The sequence below is a fragment of the Cucumis melo genome, chromosome 1 (genome assembly GCF_025177605.1).
Source record: "Cucumis melo cultivar AY chromosome 1, USDA_Cmelo_AY_1.0, whole genome shotgun sequence".
In the NCBI taxonomy this organism is placed as follows: domain Eukaryota; kingdom Viridiplantae; phylum Streptophyta; class Magnoliopsida; order Cucurbitales; family Cucurbitaceae; genus Cucumis; species Cucumis melo.
This window is the reverse complement of record NC_066857.1, coordinates 38,112,508-38,131,001: the sequence shown is the minus strand read 5'-3', so window position 1 is coordinate 38,131,001 and position 18,494 is coordinate 38,112,508. Positions and strand designations below refer to the sequence as shown.

The 18,494-nt window shown below is 37.4% G+C and overlaps 1 protein-coding gene across 4 annotated transcripts in view; it reads right to left on the bottom strand.

Moving 5' to 3' along the window:
- Window positions 1-258: 258 nt before the first annotated feature.
- LOC103500795 (DNA-directed RNA polymerase III subunit 2) overlaps window positions 259-18,494 on the bottom strand; it is a 50,623-nt gene continuing 32,387 nt past the window's right edge. For all 4 annotated transcript variants that reach the window (XM_008464225.3, XM_051079135.1, XM_017047349.2 and 1 more), the window contains 13 exons: window positions 18,032-18,109; window positions 17,826-17,965; window positions 17,548-17,638; window positions 13,324-13,442; window positions 13,083-13,218; window positions 12,858-12,988; window positions 7,097-7,222; window positions 6,963-7,018; window positions 6,386-6,456; window positions 6,202-6,286; window positions 6,018-6,121; window positions 3,445-3,573; window positions 259-711 (listed from right to left, as the gene is read on the bottom strand). In XM_008464225.3, coding sequence (XP_008462447.1) covers window positions 661-711; window positions 3,445-3,573; window positions 6,018-6,121; window positions 6,202-6,286; window positions 6,386-6,456; window positions 6,963-7,018; window positions 7,097-7,222; window positions 12,858-12,988; window positions 13,083-13,218; window positions 13,324-13,442; window positions 17,548-17,638; window positions 17,826-17,965; window positions 18,032-18,109 — 1,317 coding nt within the window. In that variant the 3' untranslated portion in view covers window positions 259-660. The remainder of the gene's footprint in view (window positions 712-3,444; window positions 3,574-6,017; window positions 6,122-6,201; window positions 6,287-6,385; window positions 6,457-6,962; window positions 7,019-7,096; window positions 7,223-12,857; window positions 12,989-13,082; window positions 13,219-13,323; window positions 13,443-17,547; window positions 17,639-17,825; window positions 17,966-18,031; window positions 18,110-18,494) is intronic.

Below are 18,494 nucleotides of genomic sequence, written 5' to 3'. Positions count from 1 at the left end.
GTAAATACTTTACCGTTTTTTCATACTTTTGAAAAGACCCCTTAAAATTTATAAATTTCAAGCACTGTTTTACTTCAGTCGATTTTTCATAAAACAAACCCAACTGTCAGCAACCTCAATCTTGCCTAGAATTTAAATCCTAAAATCTTGCCATAGAATTTAAATCCTAAGATTAGTTTGGATCAGTCATCGTAATAGTTCGAGATGAATTCTATCTTTGTCTACTTTCTATCACAAAAATATTATTGGCTCTTCAAATTAAAGATGGATAAGAAAAAACTTTTGTTTAACAATAATTTTTATCAACCATACACAACTCCACGTCTCTTTACAACAGTCACAAAAGATTCAAAACTAAGGATCTTTCATTTTCAATTGCATAACTGAGCAATCCGGTAAAATAACATGATGTCACCCAATAATATGACCTTCCCCAAAAACTTTTCTAGTACTTTCTCTCACTAGCTTATTTGCATAAGAATAGCAGAAAATGGATTTGCCTCTCGGTGACATGATGTTGCGCAATGTGCATGTATGAACCCGAGTTAGGTAGGAACGTAAGGCCTCATTTTATCCTGCAGTTTGGATGATTGGCTTGCAAATGTGCTTTTCAAAAATTTTCGACTATGTACTCTGTTTGAATCATGGCTTTGATTCTGATCACGCTTCTGCTAGCTTTAGACGAGGAACGATGTTCATAGATTGGAGTTCCTGCATAGAAAAACACTTCGGTGAAATTGCAAACATTCATAAGAGAACAAGCGGCTTTTTATAAAAGAAAAAAAGAAAAAAAAAAGTATATCACTAACAATTCATTCTTTATCTTTGACCAATTTTCATTAACCATATGAGAAATATTGTCCTTATTTGGTTTGAGTTGGTATGAGCAATTTTTGTTATGTTACTATTAAGGTAGATGTCAGAAATATAAGAGGGCATGTAGACATTGTTTGTTTCCCACGATTGCACAAAACTCAAGATATTATCTTTTTTCTTCTTTTGGTAAGAAAAAAGTTTTATTTATGTATGAATATTTTTATTTATGTATGAATTTTTTTTTAAAAAGAGGCCAAAGCTCAAGCCAATGGAGTTACACGATAGATTTCCAATTGGTCAGAATAGAAGAAAGGATGTGTGTTTTAAAGAAAGAAGTTCATTAACAATTTACACCAACTCATAGCATGATAGAAAATTAGATCAAAATAGCTAAAAAGCCTTTGACAGAACGGATTGAGGCTTCTTAGAAAAAGAACTGTACAGCAAGAACTTTGACCCTAAATGGACACCTGGATTTTAGGATGTTTGAAGAACACAAAATTCTCCATTTTCATCAAAGGTAAACCACACAGTCGCATTTTGGCATCAAGAGGCATCAGGCAAGGGATCCTTTATTTCTTTTAGTTGGTGAGGTCTTGGGAGCTCTCGTTCTGAAGCTTTATGAAAATGGCCTTTATGAAGATTTTGTGTGGAGAAGAGAAGGTTCACGTCCCTCTCCTCTAATATGCCAACGACACTCTCCTCTTTTGCAAATATGATGAGGATATGTTGTTTAAATTAAATGATACTTTAACATTGTTGGAATGGTGCTCAAGACAGAAAATTAACGGGAAAAAATCACCCCTTCGGTGAATTAACTTGAGTGAAGATGAACTGAACTACATGGCCGGAAAACTAGGCAGCAAGGCTGAGAAGCTTCCTTTTATGTACCTTGGTTTACCTCTGGGAGGTTATCCGAGGAAAGAAAACTTTTGGCAACCGGTGATCGATCGTGTTCGTAAAAAATTGGATGGATGGAGGAGATTTAATCTTTCAAGAGGGGGGAGGCAAACGACATGTAAATTGGTTCCAGAAAACTTACCAACTTACATGTCTCTCTATGTAATGCCGTGAGGGTGGTCTCCTCATTGGAGTGGCTATTGAGAAATTTCTTTTGGGAAGACCACTCGGGTAGCAAAATCAACCACTTAGTAAAATGGGATAGAATATCCTACTCACAACTCGATCGTCTCCTTAGTTTGGGAGGGCTAAGCAACAAAAATACTGTACTACTAGCTAAATGGGGATGGAGATTCATGGAGGAAGAGTCTATGGCACCAAGTAGTTAGAAGCATTCACGGTAAAGACCTTTTCAATTGGAATATTATTGGTGATTCTGGAAATAGCCTGAAAAGTCCCTGGATAGGTCTTTTTCAGAGTACGGAAAAAGGTGGAACTTTTGTCCACCTTCAAGCTTGGAAATGACAATCGAATTACTTTTTGAAATGACGGGTGGGCAGATGATATCCCTCTTTGATCTTGTTTTCAAAAGCTGTTTAGGACCACTTTGCTGCCTAATGGATTAGACCATTCCACCCTATTTTGGTATATAATTTTTAGAAGATTCCTTAAAGAAGAGGAAATTTCAGAATTTCAGCAACTGCTTCATATTCTTTTCGCAAAGGCAGGCGGTAGATTCTATTGATACAAGGATTTGGTCTCTAGAATCATCTGCTAAGTTTTCAGTCAAATCCCTTGTGAATAACTTTTCAGCATCTTCTCTAGTGACTATAGAGACCTACAAAGCCTTGGGAAAATCCAATAGCCCTACAAAAGTCAACATCGTAGTTTGGATTATGCTATTCGGGTTACTAAACTGCTCTTTGGTCAGGCAAAGGAAGCTCCCAACGGTTGTGTTTTCTACCCTCTGTATGCCCTCTTTGCCTCCTTGATGAAGAAGATTTGTAGCAGCTGTTCTTCACCTGTCCATATTCATCTAACTGTTGGGTAGTCTTCTCTCTTTATTTGAAGTAAGCGGGGTGTTTGACAAAACATTCAGCTCCAACGTGAGACAAATTATTCTGGGCCCCCTTGGGAAAAAGGGCTACAGCTACTTTGGACTAATTTGGTTCAAACGAAATCAAAGGTTTCCATGATAGGTTTTTGGGCTGATCAGACCGAATGGACATTGCAAAAAGAAACACAACCGCTTGGTGCACTTTAAACAAGGAGTTTAGTGCCTACTCCTATTCAAGATTTGTGCTCAAATTGGTTGGCTTTTACATGCTAAGATATCTGGATTTTTTTGTATCTATCTTATGTATCACCTTGTTGTACGCCTTTAACATTATACATTATATTATTCTACTAGTTTTTGTAAGACATGATGATGACATTGAGGGGCTGTCAACCAAGTTTGAGATGTCCAGGTGCTTCCCCTGATCCTTAGGTCTCTTCTTTTGTTCTCGTAGTATATATCTTTTGTACTTTGAGTTTGTTTTGGAATAATAAAGAGATCATCGCCTTTTCAAAAAAAAAAAAAAGAGAGAGAGAGAGAGAGAGAAAAAGAGAAAAAAGAAAAACCTGCCAAAAGCCTAAATAATTGACAAGAAAATACATGTGCAAGCTTGATATTGAGATACAAAGAAACAAGATATATATTTATATATAGAGAGAAAAGCTATCTACCTGTATTAAGAGCTTGCACGCATATGGAAGCTTCATAGTGGAGATATTATCTCCATTTTTACACGATGAACAGATTCCTGTTTTTAGCTTGTGATTGTAATATCCCAACAAGCCACAAACTCTGCAGACCTGAGCGAACAAGCAAGGAGCACCATCAACAATATGGAAGTATACACAATTATCATTTTTTTGCTAAAAAAAGTCATTGAACTTTGCTCTTTGTGGTTTAAATACCCTTGAACTTTCAAAAGTTTCAAAAATATTGTTAGATTTAGTGAGCTTGACCCAAGGGAAGATTTGACCTAATATTCTTTGCTTTTTTTTATTCCCCCTATGTATCATTTGTTAATATAAGAAAATAATAAGAGAGATTTGCACCCTGAGTTTTCTCCCTCGATCTACATCAAACTTAGGATTAAACACTCTTCTTATGTAACTAATCAGTGGCACAGTCTACAAAATATTTTTCAAAGGAAAAATTGAACGACAATAACTATTTCTCATGGTCTCAATCAGGGAAAGTGGTCCGCGAAGGATGACATAAATTTGGTTTTCTGACAGGAGAAATACCTCGTCCTCCATCGGGAGACCCACTGGAACGGTACTAGAATGGAGGCGACTCTCTTATTCGATCCATATTAATCAATAGTAAGGAGTCACAGATCGGCAAACCCTTACTGTACACTGTAACTGCTAAGGATATTTTGAACACAACCCAGAAACTATTCCAAACGTTAGAATGCTTCTCGCCTATACACGCAATGGAAACAGGTTCATGAATGCAAGCAAGGAACCATGAATGTCACATCCTTTTTAAACAAGCTCTCTCTTATCTGGCAAGAAATGGACCTATGCAGAGAACTAGTATGGAGTAGTCCTTGTGATGGTTTGCAATACTCTAGAATTGAAGAGATTGATAGGATTTATGACTTTCTTACTAGTCTTAATCCTAAGTTTGATATAGATCGAGGGCATATACTAGGCCAGAGACCGATTCCCTGACTCCGTTGCTTTTAGTGCAAGGTCCTCTGCTAGTGTAGTGACAAGCACAACGGAAAACCAGTTCCTGTCTGTGAGCATTGCAAAAAATAATGGCATACCAACAAGCAGTGTTGGAAGTTACATGATCGTCCCCCAGGAGATAAGAAACACTCTCCCAATGACAAATAAAACACAGGAAGGGCGTATGTGAGTGAGTCGGCTCGACCTTCTCAACCACCTGATCCACATGTCACATCCTTTTTAAGGGTTTACCCAAACCTATGGTGTTGACTATTCAAAAACTTTTTCACCAATTGCTGTAAATAAACTTTATCAGCTGGAAGTTAAGAATGCGTTCCTGAATGGGGATCTAGAGAAGGAAGTCTATATGAACCAGTTAATAAAGTTCCAAGTAATAAAGAACAATGTCAGCGCCTTGTAGGTAAGCCAGTTCATGCCGGCTCCCTACGAGAAACACATGGAGGCTGTAAACAGAATCCTGAGATACCTAAAAACGACTCCGGGAAAAGAATTGATGTTCAGAAAGACAAACAGGAAAACTATTGATGCTTATACTGATTTAGACTAGGCAAGGTCTATTATTGATAGGAAATCTACCTCTAGTTATTGTATCTTTGTATGGGACAATCTTGTAACTTGGAGGAGTAAGAAGCAAGGGGTCATGGCAAGAAGCAATGCTGAGGCCCAATACGGTGTTATGAATTTGGGGATATGTGAGGAAATTTGGCTCCAAAAAGTTTTGTCTGATGTTCATCAGAATTGTGAGATACCAATGAAATTATTATGTGATAACAAGGCCTATTAGCATTGCCAACAATCCAGTTCAACATGATAGAACTAAACATGTTGAGATTGATCGACACTTCGTCAAAGAAAAACTAGACAATGGTAGCATATACATATTGTAAATTCGTTTGAGCCAACAAGTTACTGATGTCCTCACCAAGGAACTTCTCAAACATAACTTCGACTTTTGTGTTAGCAAGTTGGTTCTCAATGATATCTGCATCCCATCTTGAGGGGGAGTGTTAGATTTAGTGGGATTGGCCCAAGAGAATATTTGACCTAATATTCTTTTCTTTTTTTTTTATTCCTCACGGTATTATATTTATTTCCCCCCTTGTATCATTTGTTAATATAAGAAAATAATAAGAGAGATTTGCCCTATGGTTTTTCTCCCTAAACTAGGGTTTCCACGTAAAACTTGTATTTGTTCTTCGTCTCTATTTTCAATAAATAGAATTAAACTTTAAAAGATAGTTCACAAAAACCAACCGTTATTTTTTTTTATAAAAACCTTTAATATTTTGTTAAAAAAATGTCCCACTTTCAGAAGTTCAAAATACTCTTGAACTTAAAAAAATTCAAAAATACCCTTAATGTTAATATGTGAACAAAAATCGTTAACACCTCATTGCAAAAATACTAAGTCTTTTCTTTTATGTATCGAATCTTTATCCTATATAAGAAAGCTAATGCAAAATATTTTATTCCATTCAAATCTAGAACCAACAATAATTTGGAGGTATGCAACTAGGGAGGATGGCATGAATACAAACAAGGCAAAGTACCTGAACTTCAAAAGGATCGCTTGAGATCATTAAGCGTTCGTAAATCAGCATGCTAGCACCATAAGCAATTAAACAATCACGTTCCATTTCTCCTACGCGCAGTCCTGACAAATAGAGAGCTACCTAAACATGGCAGTCCTTACAATGAGAAGATGCTGAAAAAAGTAATTAAAAGATACCAAACCTCCATTCCTAGCTCTTCCTTCTGTTGGTTGTCTAGTTAACATGACGCGTGGACCACTACCTCGAGCATGCATTTTGTCCAAGACCTTTTTATCATGAAACAATAGACAAGCAAAACAAATATCTCATATGTAATTCATAACGTTGTTGAAAACTGGAATCAATAGATCAGAACATAAACTTACCATGTGTTTTAACTTTTGGTAGTAAATTGGTCCCATAAATATATATGCTTGTAGTGGGCAACCTGTGATACCTGAAGAATGAAAGAATATATCAGCTTCTAAAAGGAAAAGCACCAAATTTTGGCTCGCCGGACAGTAATATTCTGGGAATTTTTCTTTCCGCATCTCAATTATTTAGCAGGCGGAGTGTATTGCCAAGAGTTGGTTTGCTTCACCTAAATCTTTGGTTTTTTAGAGGTAATGTATTAGTCTGAAAACTAAGCACAGATTCCAAAAGTGTTACTGTCTAAATTTGTTTGAAATATAGCTATAACTATGTTCAAATTTTAGCTGTGTATAAAAATTGTGTTAAATATTTAAAAACTGGGACCAAATGACAATTTCTAAAAGTTCATAGAACAAACGGTTACTTTTTTGAAAAAAAAATTGAAAACAGTATTCTCTATGTTTTCAACATATACTTTTCAACTTTTGACGTCTCAATGTCATAAGAACGGAAGCAGCAGAATGCTTTACAGCCCACAGAACAAAATCAAACAAGAAATAGGACATTAAACTCCACGGGGAAGATAAGAACCTGAGTAAAGAAAGTCCTTCCCGTTGTAACTGAAGCCCCTCTCGATAAGAGTCTCGCTGAAAAGAAGAGGAAAATAATCCTCTTAGAAAACCATAGAAGACAGTGTTTGTGAATGTAAAGGCGCACCTTTATACCTTATAGCATCAACTTTATCTGCATGACCACTTGGCTCTCCAAATGCACTACCATAGTGAAACCTACCACATGAAACCCCAGCCTTTCCACCTAAAAGTTCAATCATCTTCCCCACTGTCATTCGACTGCGGCAACCATCAATAACAATTAGCGCAAGTAGCAAAAATCCAATCAAAACTCAAAATGATAAAACAAAAAGTGCATAAATAATGACAATGACAACGAATACAACGTCTACAACCATCACCAAAGTGATAGATGTGTATCTAGGTCTAAAATGATCTAATTTTGCCATATTTATAAATAAGTTGACTCATTTTGCTATATTTGAAAATGTCCCTTATTATAATTTATTGTTTATTTCTAAGATTCATTCTTTGCTTGTATATATATATTATATTTGAAACAGAAAAGAGTCTCTTCATTTTTTTTAAAAGGAGACAAACTTATTTATTAATTTAAAAACTCAAAGTACAAGAGAAGTATACAATAAAAATAATAGGAGGAAAGGGAGAAAGGAGGATCAGAAGGAGCAACCGAACATCTTAACTAGATTGACACCTCATAGCGCCAATCACAATATCCCGAGCAAAAACAGAAAAATCAAACAAAGGTACAATATTGAAAAGTCCAGCTTATAACAAAGGTCCAGAAGACAATACAGGACCAGAAAAACAGAAAGAAACAATAGGGAAGGCCCAAAATACAATCTCAAAATTAAAGGCTAAACAGGAGCAATCCTTCGAGGCTTCAAAATGCAAAAAAGAGCTTCAGACTGTAATCTGTAAACAATGGATCTGATGCAGCAACTATCAGGCAGATTGAGTAAGGAAAGCATCCCAATAGAGGCAAATGTCTTGAATGGAATAATTAACAAACTCCATTTTAAGGAACACTAAGCTGCAGCATTAAGATCTACTGCACACATAGTCTGCCTTTGGTCTTGCTTTATCATGGAAGATACGTTAATTACGCTCAAACCAAAATTTTTAGAGTACAGCTTTTAACAAATTTTCCCATATTATACAAGAATTTTTGGGTAAAATCGGACCCGACAGAAGTTGAACCACACTATCAAATATCCAATCAAAATTGAACAAGGAGAAAATCCTTACCCAGCAGAAGGAAGAGACGAGACAATTCAGAAAAATATGAGGGAGATTCTCACTAGCCTTGAAACATAGAGGACAGATCGAAGGAGACAGGCACTTGTTGGGGGATTTCTTTTGCAAAATTTCTGAACTGTTGATTGATCCAAAGATCGTAATCCAAATCAAAATGTTAAATCTCCGTGGGCTGCCGATTTCCAAATTGCTGTAAAAAGACATTTATCCATCGGGGAGGCAGTTTTTAGGTGAGCCAAAAGAGACTTAACAGTAAACTGGCCATGGGAATCAATGGGCCAAGATCTATAGTCGTCGGAATTAACCACTTTTTAAGTCGAGAGGAGGGATAATAGTGATCGAAATTCTGCAATTTCATCATCTTTCAAACATATTCTAAGGCCAATGACCAAGATGAAGTACCACGATCCAATGTGCTGGTACTGAATTGGTGGGTAAAAGAGCAATTCTAAAGAGCCTAGAAAAATGCTCCTTGATAGGGGCGTTACCAACCCAAGGATCTGTCTAAAAACCGATTCTATGACCATTACCAAGATTAAAGGAAGCTAATGAGTCTACCGACCTCCAAACTCTAGCAATGTTAACCCAAGGACTTCTTAGGCTATTACCGGACTTTCCTTTAGTATACATATCAAAAGTCTCCTTACCGTGGATGCTTCTAATTATTTGCCTTCAAAGAGGTGACTCTTCTTTTGAGAATCTCCAACCCCATTTAGCGAGCAAAGCAATGTTATGGATTTTAATTCCTACTAAGCAGACCCCTATCTTTTTTAGGTGAAGAAACCTTGTTCCAATTGACAAGGTGGTTAATTTTGCTACCAGCATGGCCTTCCTAAAAGAAGTTTCGCATGATTCTCTCCAAAAATGCAGCCACACTTTCAAGTATTGAAAATAAGGATAGGTAATATATGGGAAGACTAACCAGAACTAAGTTGCACAAGGTGTGTCTTCCACCTCTAGAGTTGTTATATATTTTTCACCTATCTAGTTTCTTGTGAATTCAATCAATAACTGGTTGCTAAAAAACCTCTTTCCGAGGGTAGCCTCTGGCCCACCCAAGGGAGACCTAAATATATGAGCGGTAACTTTTATGCCTTGCACCCTAGCAGATTTACTGTTTGAATCAAATCATCCTCTCCCACATTAACACCGCTAAGGGCTGATTTCTCCCAGTTTACTTTCTGCCCCAAACACCATTAGAATAACCTAATGGCATCCTTAACCTTAAGGAGCATCTTCACATCATACTTACAAAATAGGAGAGTGTCATCAGCGAATTGAAGCAATGGAAGGATCACGTCTTTGCCAACTAGGAAACCTTCAAATTGGCCGCCAGTTTTAGCACCGCCGTTGATGCTCGAATCAATGCTGCCATGTACGGATGGTTCCACCACCTTCAGACAACGCCGACAAGTGCATTCCTGTCAATTCTACAATCGTCTACGCCACCCACGCACTGCTGCTGGACCTCCACACGCCATTCCTTCCTCCTCAGACAGGTCCAACCATCCCATCTATGCAACCCTCTTCTTCATCCGCGGCCTATATTGCTCCCTACGCACCGATTCGTGTTCTGCCACCTAATTCCGACCGGCCACCACCACTTCTACTGTCAAATCTATATGCCCTGCCACCCACTGACCTTAGTTATTATCTCGATGTTAACAATCTTCAAATTCCAACATTTGAGGTTGGTGAATCTTCGGCACATTCCAACCCTAACGTGCAAGCTTCCTCTTCGACAATAACTTAATAGCAACTGGAAGGGTTTTGACAACAGATTGCAGCAATTGAGGCTACCTTAAGGACGACATTCAACACTCCTATACCGATGTATTTTGAGAATCCGGTAATCGCGTTCCCTACTTTATCTTCTTCCTATGTGAGAGAGAATGCTAGTCCAATTCACACTTGGCGTTGTTGTCCAATCAGATATACCTCAGTCCTTTATTCTCGTTAGTATTAATGGTAAGAATCCTTGGAATTTGGACTCTGGTGCCACAAACCATTTAGCCGGTTCCTCTGAACATTTTGTGTCCTACACTCTGTGTGCTGAGAATGAGAAGATAAGAATTAATGATGGCTCCTTGGCTTCTATTGCCGGGAAATGGCAGATTTTTCTTTTTAACAAGTTCTCATTGCACAATGTGTTGCATGTGCCACGAATTTCATATAATCTTCTATCAATTAGCAAGATTACTCGTCAATTAAACTGAAGCAACATTCTTACCTGATTCTATTCTTTTCGAGACCTGAGCTCGGGGAGGATGATTGGCACTGCCCGACACAATAGTGGGTTTTTACTTGATGATGATGCCTCCTTTTTAGAAGTAATTTCTAGGACGAGTCTTTTATCTTCCTACTTTACTTTTGAAAAAGATCTTATGCTGCAGCATTTCCGTTTAGGCCATCTCAACTTTAAATATATGAAATACCAATTTCCTCATCTCTTTTCTAAAGTTGATGTTTCTTCCTTATCTTGTGATTTGTGCATACAAGCTAAAAAACACCGAGTTTCGTTTCCTCACATCCCTATAAGCCAACCCGACATTTTACTCTTGTCCATAGTGATGTTTGAGGACCGTCCAAGGTCACTACCTCCTCTAGGAAATGATGGTTTGTGACCTTTATTGATGACCATACTCGTCTTACTTGGGTTTTCCTGATCTCCAACAACTCCGCGGTTACCTCACATTCCGAGACTTCTATCACATCATAGAAACGCAATTCGATACAAAGATTGCAATCATGCGGAGTGATAATGGTCGCAAGTTTCAAAACCAATCTCTTAACAAATTCTTATCCTCTAAAAGAATTGTTCGCCAAAGTTCCTGTGCTTATACCCCAACAAAATAGGGTTGCCAAATGAAAAAATCACCACCTTTTGGAAGTTGCTCGTTCCTTATGTTGTCCACTTCTCCTCCTTCCTATCTTTGGGGTGATGTCATTCTCACTGCCACTCATCTCATCAACCACATGCCCTCATGTGTCCACTTCCAAACACCGTTAGATTACCTCAAAGAATCCTATCCCTCCACATGTTCATCCCTGATCTTCCCCTTCGGGTGTTTGGATGCACAGCCGGTCCTAACCAAACTAAATTCACTCCTAGGGCTCAGGCTTGTGTGTTTGTTTGGTATCCTCTGCACTAACGAGGCTATAAATGCTTCCACTCATCTTCACGAAAGTACTTCGTTACCATGGATGTCACCTTTATTGAAGATCGTTCTTTCTCTCCCGTTAGCCTACTTTAGTGGGAGAGTGAGTCAAGAGTCTAACTATATGCTTCCCTTAGAATCTACTTGTCCTATTATGATTACCTTACATGATTCTAGCCTTCACACTACAGTCCTACCCACAAATCAAGTTCCTTGTAAAACCCCACTATAGAAGGAATCTCAGAAAGGGAGTTGAGTCTCCTATTGTTCAAACGGCTCTAGTACAGGATTTTGAACCAATAAGAAATTAAGGTATGACTGATTCCATTAACTCACATAGTCAAAATAAGTGAGTTAATGGAATCTAATTAAAACCCTAAACCCCATAATTAAATTTACATGGTGGTTTAAATTTCAAGTTTAGCCAACAAAAACCTAGCTTAACTAGCATTTGTATGTTCCCGAAGAAAAGAGGTCCTGGGTTCATATTCCTCCATCCCCAAGTTGTACTTAAAAAGACCTTTTCAAACAAAAAAAAATTAAGTTTAAACCCTAGGTTTTGAAAGTTGACTAATAGATAAATAAATATATACATAAATCAATTTGGACTCTAACAAGTTTCTTTAAAATGTCTGATAGATATATAACCTTACAATTTTATATTTAATAGATCTCATGAATATAAAAGATGGCTATTTTAAAATATAGCAAAATGAACAAAAAATTAACAAAGTCTATCAAAATATATGGCCTATCGCAGATAAATTGTGATATTTTGCTATATTTGGAAGTATTTATAAAAGTTTTATCATAAAATTTTTCTTGTAAAAAATGTTTAAAAATCAATCATTTTATTAGACAAAATTATTTGTGTCTAATTGAACTTTAAATACTCAATTTTGTAGTTAATAGTCGCGTTAGTTTTAAAAAGATATCCAATAGTATCTATTAGATATAAAGTTAAATTTCATGTTTAATAATACTAAGAAAACTCTATGTTTAATGTAACATTTAGAAGTTTATGTTAGACCTCCGATTATACATCGGTATAGTAGGAGAAAGAAGAAAGAAAAGAATGTACAGAATTGTTGAGTTGGCTAGGGAGTAGGTCGTTTAGGAGTGGGAACCACTCTTGGGTATTATAAATAGGAGAATGAGAGAGAAAGGGAGTTAGTTAGAATTCTGTTGAGGTCTTTACTGTAAACTCTTGAAAGATAGGGTTGCGGTAGAGAGAGAAGTTTTATCGAATTGTATCTTACTATTCGATTTCCATTCTATATTGTAATTGTTCTTTAAATTCAATAAAAATTTCTCAATTCTCTTCTTGAGAATTACTGCGTTGGAATAGAGATCCAACAGATTATGTGCCATATTTTTATCCTTGTATAAATTTGTGCCCCCAGGACATCAAGTTTTGGATCTGCCAAGAGGTCTATTGCATTAGGGAGAAAAGAAATTAACAAGCAAGAAAGCATCACCTCGGAAATCCATGAGGATTCATAATTAGATCCGGACAAATTCCACGTTCTGAAAATGGGAAATCTTCTTGCTGCACAATTGTGCCACAGACACCTTTTTGTCCATGTCTGCTACTGAACTTATCACCGAGCTGAAAGAAAAACATTTAAATTCATGTATGAGAAGAAATTTCAATGAATGAGATATTGTTACTCAAGGTTATCCTCTACATAAATAATGCCCACCTCTGGTCTACGGGTCTGACGAATCAAGAATTTGATACATAAACAGTCATTCTTATCTGTGGAAAGAGCCACCCTATCAACCACTGTTGGTTCTCCTTCAGAACCTTTAAATATTTGTCTGCAAGGTCTATATGCACTGATAACACCAAAACAAGAAAAAAAGAAAAAAAGAAAAAAAGCAAGGGTAAGAACAAATAACATCAGTGGGACCTGTCAAAAACATCTTTGAACTGCAACTGACCTATCTGGTATTCCTGGTAAGGGCGATCCTTTCGTTATGATGGGGGATTGTTTGTTGACATAAACGTCATTTGGTCTAATTATCTCTCCTGGTGCAGCAAGTCCATCATCATCTAGTATCTATAGGAATCAAAGAACGGGTAAACGATCAAGTCTTACAATGTAATTTCTTTTTCCCTTTTTTTTTTTTTTGAAAAGAAGACAAGTTTCTTTATTAATATAAAATCTCGAAGTACAAGAAAATTATACAATGAAAAAAATAGAGAAGCCAAAAGGGGAAGGGAAAAGGATCAAAAAGGCACACCCACACATCTCAACTAGGTTGACACCCCATAGCGCCACCATCATATCCCAAAGAATATCCAAAGACCATGTAAACTCCAAATAAATCAGTACAAAATAGCCAAACACACATACCTGTCTCGATCTGATAATCAAGGATGTATTTTCTCTGAGATATGAAGATGCCTTCTATAGATCTGGCCACTTCCCTTCTAAGAAAATATTTCAGATTTTCTAAATCCTTGATTTCAAATTCTATCACCCATTTTCTGTTTCAATTGACTAATTTATGTTTGATCATTTCTAGATAAAATGATGTCATCAACATATACAATCAGAACTGCAATCTTTCCAGTCTTGGAAACTTTCGTTAATAAAATATGATCAGATTGTCCCTAACTATGCCCTTAGGACTAACAAAGGTAGTGAATCTTTCAAACAATACTCTGGGTGACTGTTTCAGACCATACAAGGATTTCTAAAGTTTATACACCTGATGACCAAACTAGGCTACAAATCCAACCATGGGGCTCATGTAAACTTCCTCCACTAGGTTTTCATTCAAAAAAGCATTCTTAACATCCAGCTGGTATAGAGGCCCATCTTTGTTTACAACAACAGATAGCAGGATTCTTAACAATATTCAATTCAGCAACTGAGGAAAAAGTTTTTGAATAGTCAACAATAGGTTTGAGTAAACCTCTGTAACTAACCTTGTCTTGTGTATGTCAAGTGTTCCAATTGCTTTGTATTTGATAGTGAACACCCATTTGCATCCAAGTTTATGTCCCTTGGGTAGAGCATAAATCAACTAAGTTTTATTCTTTTCAAGAGCCTTCATCTCTTCCATGACAGAATTCTTCCATTCAAGACACTCTTAAACGGCGTGGATATTTTTCGATATTATGGTCGGATCAAGGCTTGTCCATGAAGGCTCTAAACCCTGGAGAGAGATTATCATAGGAAACATGGCTACAAATGGTATATTTTGTACAAGATGTGGTACCTTTTCTCAGTGCAATAGGAATGTTCAGAGAGGGACCATAATCAAGTTTCTACTCTGACCTCAGTCTTATCACCGCTGTCCTATTCTTCCACATTTTCAGGCACATCAACATCAGAACTGTCATTCTCACTCATCTTATAATCAATACAAGGTTCAGTAGGATTTTCCATACCTTGTACTCGAAGAGGTTCAAAGTCTTGGACCAAAGCGAGCTGACTAGTAGAGGACTCAATTTCCTATATGAGATTCCTCCTATAGTACGTTTCTCAGGGAACTTGGTTTGAGGGTAGAACTATGGGATGAGGATACAAGTCAGACACGATACTAGGAGTAGGTTCGATCAACTCTAAGGTACACTTCACTCACACTTTCCCCTTGAAGATGGTGAACGAGAAAGAAGGGTCGGTCCTCAAAGAAAGTAACATCCATAGTGATAAAGTATTTCCTAGAAGGCGGATGAAACCATTTATAACCGCGCTAATGAAGTGGATACCCAACAAACACACATGCCTGAGCCCGAGGGGTAAATTTGGTCTAATTAGAGCCAAAATTATGAACATATGCGGTACAATCAAACTCACGAACGGGAACCTCAAAAATTAAACAGGTAGAAGGGTAGGACTCCTTAAGACAATCTAAGAGAGTCTGAAGGTGGAGGACACGAGTAGACATTCTATTAATAAAAAAAACTGCCGTAAGAATAGCATCTCCCCACAGGTATGAAGGAAGGGAAGTAGATAGCATAAGAGAACGAGCTACTTCCGAAAGATGATGGTTTTTTGGCTTAGCCACCCATTTTGTTGAGGAGTATAGGCGCATGAGCTTACACTCCTCAAGAATATTGTACCTACACTCCTCAACAAAATTACAGACATATGCGGTACACTCAAACACACGAAAGAGAACCTCAAAAATTAGATGGGTAGAAGGGTAGGACTCCTTAAGACAATCTAAGGTTATGGTTTTGGAATCTCACTATTATCACTCAGAAGATTTGCAATTTTTGTATTGAATTGTGTTTCAATTGGAAAATAGAAGAAACCTCAAATTTATCTGTGATAAGGAAGATTCAGGTGAGGCAGGTATGATCATCAATGAAAGTTACAAACCACCATTTCCTAGATGAAGTAGTAACCTTGGATGGACACCAAAACGTCACTATGGATAAGGATAAGTGGTTGTGTGGGTATATATGGTTGTGAGGGAAATGAAACCCGATGTTGTTTTGCTTGAATACACACATCACAAGATAGAAAGGAGACATCAATTTTAGAAAATAGTTGGGGAAAAAATATTTCGTATAATTAAAGTTCAAGCGGCCAACTGAAAATGCCACAACATAATCATGTTCAGAAGTAGTAAAATAAGAAGATAGCAAACTAGTCCTAGTGATACTGCTACCAGAGGTATCGTTGTCAAGGATGTAAAGTCCCTACCATGTCGGACAGTGTCAATCGCCTCCCTAAGCTCAAGTCCTCAAAACAAACAGATTTAGGTAAGAAGGTAGCTTTACAATGCAGCTCATGAGTGATCTTGCTGATAGATAAAAAAGCTTAGGCAAATGCAAAACATTCTGAAGGGAGAGTGCTTCAAAGGGAACTATTTGTCATTTACTAGCAATCGAGGCTAAAGAGTCATCGGCTATTTGAATTTTCTCATTAGTGACATAGGGGGTACAAGAGACAAAGTGCTCAGAGAAACCTTTCAAGTGATCTGTAGCCCCTGAGTCTAAAATCCAGAGATTCTATCCATCAACACTAATAATACCAAGGGACTGAGGCATACCTGACCGAGCAATGGCTTCCAAAGTAAGAGGGTGGTTCTAGCTTGCAGTAGGGTCATTAACTAAGAGATGCAGGTAGTCTCACTTACATAGGCACGCCCTGAGTTTTGTTTCTCGTTGGATGAACGTTTCTTACTCCTGAAGGATGAACGTGGAGTTTCCAACATTGTTCCTTGGTGTGCCACTGTTTCTTGCAGAACTCACGTACAGGGATTGGTTTCCCACTATTCTTCTCACTATCATAGGTCGAGGATCGAGCACATTTCCATTAAGGAGGGAAGTGGTCTCTATCCGAGCATTCGGCGTGTCCCATAAATACCGTCATTCGGCGTGTCCCAAACTATCTCCCTACACAAATCAATCTCTTAACAGAGAAGGGAGAACTTATTGAAATAGGAGGTCACGTCTAAAGTCCCTTGCTTCCAATCGTGGACCTGTTTTCCCAGTGTATACAATCAAGAGGCATTCTAACGCTTCAAGTAAAGTTTCTGAGTTGTATCTCATATATCTGTGATTCCATACTATTAATCAGCATAAACTGAATGAAAGAGTCCTTCCCTTTCCAGAATCATTCCAAGGCATCACCCGGTGGAGGCAATTGATTGTGGTGCGTGAGGACCATTCCCAATGTTGGGTTGTGCGAACTACTCCGAGGACGGCCCTAAAGTGACCACCGGCATCCTCTGAATCTGATGGAGGAGTTTTTCCACGACGGTGGCAATCCCAACATCCATGGCGGTGGCAACTTCTGTTTCTGTCTAGGTCTCTGTATAGGGTTTCGTCGTTACCTCGCTCTAATACCATATTGAAAGCGATAAACCAACGAAAACACCGAATTACATGGAAACTCGAGTATTGGGAGAAAAACCACAATATTTCTTTTCTTATCGTTTTTTGATAATTACAAAAGGTACAAGAGGGGGAAATAAATAGAATAATACAGTGAGATAAAGAATAAAAGATATTTAAGAAAAATCTCCAAATGGGCCAAGTCTACTAACTCTAACAGGGTGGTTACTATTACATATCATATGGTCAAACAATGAATGACCAGAAATAGTTGAATGGAAACAGTAACTGTTTGCAGAAGCATACACAATTGAATAAACCATATAATTCCAGTAAAAGAAGCTATAAATATGTTTAGTTATTACCTGCATATTTCCTGTAAAATCTTCATTTCTATTTGGCCTTACTATCCTGTCAGCAGTGTTGTTTTCATACTTCTGGTTGACAGAAGAATATCTGCACATTGTAGGAACATAAGTGGTTATAAAGAACATTCTTCTTGTTGCATTCTAACGCATTCATGACATAACAATCTTATTGTTGCAATCTAACCATTCATGACAAATCCAAAACAAAATAGGTATCAAGTAGATATAACATGCAGCAAATATAATTTTAAGCTCCCAAAAGTAATTTTTCATACTTCTTAAAAACAATACAACGACCAAAACCACGATCAAGTGACGATTTATTCATGACAATTGCATCCTCTATATCATAGCCACTGTAACTCATGACGGCAACGGTTGCATTCTGGCCTGCTCCGAGCTTGTCATATCCAACCTGAGAGCAAAGTAATTAATTGTGGACCCGTAATGTTTGAAGCTCAAAAGTATACATCATACCAACCAGCTCAATTGTCTTGGTTGTTAATAAGGGTCTCTGGGGATACACCAGCAAGTAAAGTAATGTGTCCATCCGTCTTAACTGCAAACAACAAGATTCTCAAAGCAACTTAAGAAAACATATTGTTCAACGTGGGAGCCTTTCAAGTAACATAAACCTATACATTCTAGAAAATGAAAAGAACCGTGATGGCGTTTTCTAGTTTAAGTGTTTTATTATTTTGGCTTGCTGTAACTTTTAGTTACTGTTTTGTAACTTTTGATATGTTTGCAAAACCAACCATGTGTGGCTTTTGGTTCTTTAGTCTTAGGATGTTTCCATGATAGGTAAGTATATAAATTGCCTTTCCTTCAGTAATGATCAAATTTAGAGGTATTTCCCTTTCGAAGCTTCTTTCCAAATATCGGACACATCAAGTTAGTATCAGGGCAAGATCTTTGGACCTTGATGGCAGGGAATATCATGG